This window comes from Ceratosolen solmsi, unplaced genomic scaffold (genome assembly GCF_000503995.2).
Source record: "Ceratosolen solmsi marchali unplaced genomic scaffold, CerSol_1.0 scaffold3, whole genome shotgun sequence".
Taxonomy (NCBI): domain Eukaryota; kingdom Metazoa; phylum Arthropoda; class Insecta; order Hymenoptera; family Agaonidae; genus Ceratosolen; species Ceratosolen solmsi.
In genome coordinates this window covers 5,419,641-5,424,858 of record NW_011948428.1, presented here as the reverse complement: position 1 = coordinate 5,424,858, position 5,218 = coordinate 5,419,641, and the positions used below count along the sequence as shown (strand labels likewise).

Sequence of the window (5,218 nt, the reverse complement as noted above, 5' to 3'; positions counted from 1 at the left end):
AACAACAACAACAACAACAACAACAACAACAACAACAATAAATTAATTAGTTTATTGTATGCGATGCACGCATGAGGTTCTTTATGATTTGTCACATTCGCGATTAAGTTGGGATTAAAGAAATTAATTATGAGGTCGATGCTATTTTAAGTATATTATATATCTTTTGCAACGTGGCTTAATGAAGCATTATTTCCATTATTATACGCATATTTTATCTAAATGTAAAGATAAAGAAGAAATATAGTTGTTAGCATTAGGATTATAAAAATACAGTAAATATTATATGGGTGTTTATATATATATATTTGTACGCATAAAAATAGTACGAAGCGATTGGTTTGGTTAAGTCATCGGCATCGGAAACAATATAAATATAAAAGAAAAAGGCGTAGATGGGTCAATTACTGTAATGTTAAGTTGCAATAAATTATTGAGGCTCGTAACCCCTTTCTGCAATATATACCAACGCTTGTACTTAAGCATGTAGAAAAACAGGATTCTTTGGCAGATCGTAACGCGTCGGCAGTGCGAAACGATAAAATGTCCGGCGTATTGTACCAACGAGTGATTTAAATAAGTGAAAATTAACAGATGGAATATATCTACTTAGATTATTCACGGTGGAATATTTTTAAATGTAAATTAAGAATTCGATAGCCCTATCTTGGAAATTAACATAAAAATATTAAGATTATAAGAGTAGGGGATAGAAATTTTCACAGATCACTACTATACATCGATATGAATAATAAGATGTAAAACCAACTTGAACATATTCATAATGAGATATTAAAATATCGTACTCGTACATAAGTTTACCAAATGATTAAGCGATAGTTTTATTAAGTCACACCAACCAAGTAAACGATATCGAATTTTTTCAACTAAATGTAGACCACCAAATAGAGAATAGGTGCATGTGTGTACGTGTACGAAAATAATCAAAGTGCGACGTGATTTTCGACGGACTCATCGCGCGAGCTTGTTTCAGTCCGTTAGGCGCCTCATGATTTCACTTAGTTATTTTCTCTTTTTTTTTCTTTTTTTTTTTTACTTTTTCTTCTCTTTCTTTAATGCCGTGGGAATTCTGTCTGAATCATGGAAAAAAACGAAGCGCAAATAAAGCATGAAATATCGTGCGTTGAACCAAGGCACTCTGGTTTGGCTACTTCAAGAATAATAAGTAAAAAAGGATAAAAGAGTGGCGTTGGCTAGTTATGTTTTTATGCGTAATATATTTCGGAATTTTTAATTGTGAAAGTATTTGAATTTATGGTGAAAAGTGGCAAATAATTTTTTATAATAGCCAATAGTATTGGTATGAAAAATTTTCACCGCATTAATACAAATTAGTTTAGATGAAAAACTATGAATATCGAACCTTTTACTGCTAATTTATCCAGTGAATTATTAGTCATTTGACAATGTTTTTTTTTTTTTTTTTTTTTTTTTTTTTTTTTTATTGATATTATAAATAAATAAATCATCGATTAATCTGTAAAATTAATCAATTAAATATTTTATACTTAAATGTATGAAATGTATGAAAAATGTAATGAAAAATTAATGAAAATTATTGTATATTATTGAAACATTGGTAATTTTCGTGTAATTCCAATGTGATATATCAATATTATAAATAATAAATTAGTGAAATATTATACTATACTTTCAGTTTCATCAACGCGCTAGATAAATTTATAAATCGATACGTCATTTACATATTCCAATAAATTTTTCAAATTATCTTATCATTATATCAAACGTGTTTTTTTTACATTGTTTTCCAATTATTTTTACATTATTATAATAAATGAAGTCAATTAATCGATCAAAATTTGTTAATAATTAAAAAGAAATATAATTAAATAAGCTTTCGGAAAATAAATAATCTCGTTCCTCTACGGTGCGAAAATCTGAAAATGAATAAATTAAAGTAAACCAATGACGGGAACAATAGTAGACGAAGAAAATAGACGAGCAAATGTTAGAGTAAGAATTAAGCGGGCAAAAGTTGCGAGTAGTGAGTCAATGGACAAGCGGCGGCAGAATAAATTAATCGAAGCACGAAGCCACTGCTTTTCCGGCCGTTAAAAAAAAAAAAGCGCTCGACAGACGATTTCCGTTAGGCGCCGGCACACTCGAAAACTGATCCAGCCAAGTTGCAAGATCATCTTTGTTATACTTATCTAAGAATGGACAAATTGGACAAATGGACAAATACAGTCCGCCGTCGCCAGTTACCTACCCCGCGCCGTCGAGACGAGATTTGGTTTTTCCGGGGTATACTTGGAAAGTTCGTACTAGAAAGTGTGCAGGTAGCTTGGGAACCATTTGGACAAAGTTAGAAATATCGGCCTAGTGGAATATCAATAGATTATCGAGCTTACTTCGGAATCAAGCTCTTGAAGAGACATAGAGAAGCTGAGTGTTTCCCCAGCAAAGTCAAACAGCACTTCAAACAATTGTCTATTCGGGCGAAACGATTTTGCGGTTTGACTTTAATTAGATTGAGTATAGATAGCCCTTCCTTGATATAATAGTTTAATATCTGACAACACGAGAAATTACATTGAATTAACACGTGAAGCAATAATACTATTAAACCAGATGTGTCTTTATTGAATTTTCAAAGTTTAAGGTGCGTACTTATGGTAGGAAGTCGAAGAAATTTATCAGAATTGATTTTCATATAATTTTAACATTTTATGCCCAGTGTACATATTTTCAAGTATTATTGAAAAAATATTATTTCGGTTTGCGCATTAATGAGTAAGGAATTTCCTTGATGTTATTAAATAATATCATAATTTAAGAAAAGCTGACCAAAGTTCAACACGAAACAAAATTGAGGAACTAACTTTTTTCAGCTTTGAGTTCCTCACTTAACGCTTAACATTAATTAGTTAATGATAACTTAGCTAATAATAAAACATCAGTTAATTTATCATTATTTCAGTCCCTTTGAAATATAATTCTTACACGCATAATTCCTATTTTGCAAAAAAATGCCCTTAAAACAATGGGACGACCAATGAAAAAGATCTCTAAAGCTCCAATCGCCTTCTATCGCGTGATAAAAAAAAAAAAAAAGAACAACAACAATAAAAAAAAATAAATTAAAAAAAAAAAAATAACAACAACAACAACAACAACAACATAATACAAAAACAAAAACAAAAACAAAAACAAAATAAAAAATCAATTCATAATACTGTTTTAAGGAAAACGAAATAATCAGGTTCAACTTACTCAGCCACGTGGTGCAAGCAATAGCAAATCTTGCTCTTCTCATACCAACGTCCACATGATAACTCGACATTCCATAACACTCCTGACCATCATCACAGACGCTCGACACTTTTGAGTACATTCTCACCTGATTCTGACTCTCCACATCAACGTCCTGCGTCCAGCGTTTACTACTACATGAACTAGCATTATAACAAACGTCATCACCACAACACTTGGTCATCGTATCACCGATGACGGATTTACTGGCTGTCACTGCACTTGCTTGCGGTTGCAACTGTTGATTCTGCCTCTGATCGAGCACCCGGTGGTAGGTAGTCCGTTGGTCCCTTTTCAAAATCTCCTCCATCGTCCTCGAGTCGTCGGGGCTTACGGTGTTGGCTGACGATGTCATCTTATCGGGATGACGAGGGGGGTCACGGGGACACGGTAGAGCATCCACCGCGCGATCGCTAGCCAATGTCCGATTGTACATGACACTTGCAGTAAGGCAACGACATGGAGTGAAATTAATTACGATCCGATGCAAAAAACATTCCGCGTGCTATCACAATTCTTCGGACACTGATCTTGGACGCATGTAATACACAGATACTTATAGCGGACTCTTCCTCTCTCGCGTATCCGAGTCCTCTTTGAGAGGGGTGATACTTGGACGCTAGTGGGAGTAGATGATCCGTCCTCTTCGGTATATATTTAATAAGGGTGCGAACGCACGCACTCATGTACAGGTACGCGTGCGTGCGTGCATGCGTGCGTGCGTGCGTGCGTGCGTGCGTGTGTATGTCGTACTCGGCCGAGTGTCAGAAGGTGACTGAGTGAGTGAGTCCTCTCCTCGTGGCTGGTTCTCCTCGAGGTGAGAGACGAGCGAACGAGCGAGCGAGCGAGCGAACGAGCGAGTGAATAAGTGACTGAGTGACTGAGTAAGTAAGTGAGTGAGTGAGTGAGTGAGTGAGTGAGTGAGTGAGTGACTGAGTGAGTGAGTGAGTGGGAGAGTGAGAGAGAGAGAGAGAGAGAGAGAGAAAGACAGAAGAAAGAGATTGCGTTGTATCACCTCCTGTGGCGCGGCAGCGGCCGCCGTTTGTGTGTGACGCGCTTAAAGGTGAGGTAGGTAGGTATATAACAAATCCCACAGTCAGAGCCGCTGTGCTTTCTTCTGTCTCCTTCTTTCTTTCGCTGTAGTAGAAGTGAACCTGCGGAAGGTAGTTGTGGAAGTGGAAGGTGGACGATGTCTTCGTCGGTCTTTGTCACTCCTCTCTCTGTCTCACCTCTGTTCACTTATGCCATCTCATGCCTCTCTCGCTCTCTCTCTCTCTCTCTCTCTCTCTCTCTCTCATTCTCCCGTCGCTTCTCGTCACCACGTTTGCATGTGAGGGGAAGATCCTCGAAGATCCACTGTATATGCGTTATTGCAAGCACGTGGTTTCTGCCGCTACAACTACCACTGCTATTGGTGTTTCAACAACGCATGGATCGTCTACCCCGCATTTGCAAGATGTCTTTCTTCAACCCGACCCCACCACTGTTTTTCCTACTGTGACCCTAATCGAGGGAGAGGTTTCGTTCCCTGTCTTCATCTCTCTCTCATATCCCACTGCCCTTCGCGCGCTCGCGCACACACACTCACACACACACACACACTCCCCCTCTCTCTCTCTCTCTCCCTCTCGCGCCCTTGCTCCCGCCATATCCCTTCCTCTCAGCCTCTCTTTTCCGTTCCGCCACATCCAGATCCTAGAGCCGAGAGGCAGTAGTATCATCCCCCACCTCTCGACACCTCCCGGCGCTACTCATTCATAATTCCTCAGAAGCGAAAGGAAGAACAAGCGGCGGCAGAAACGCATACACTCGTGTAAATCCCCACCTTCGGAGAGTCGGACGTCGGCCGCACCGACACTTCTTTCCATCCCTTCTACCGCCACTCTTAGCAGACGATTCTCGCTCGATGCTCGGCAGCATTCCT

General features: G+C 38.4%; 1 protein-coding gene across 1 annotated transcript in view; it reads right to left on the bottom strand.

Moving 5' to 3' along the window:
• The window catches only part of LOC105363719 (uncharacterized), a 16,563-nt gene extending 12,914 nt beyond the window's left edge, over positions 1 to 3,649 (bottom strand). Inside the window, exon 1 of the mRNA XM_011501470.1 lies at positions 3,256 to 3,649. Coding sequence (XP_011499772.1) covers positions 3,256 to 3,649 — 394 coding nt within the window. The remainder of the gene's footprint in view (positions 1 to 3,255) is intronic.
• Between the last annotated feature and the right edge of the window lie 1,569 nt (positions 3,650 to 5,218).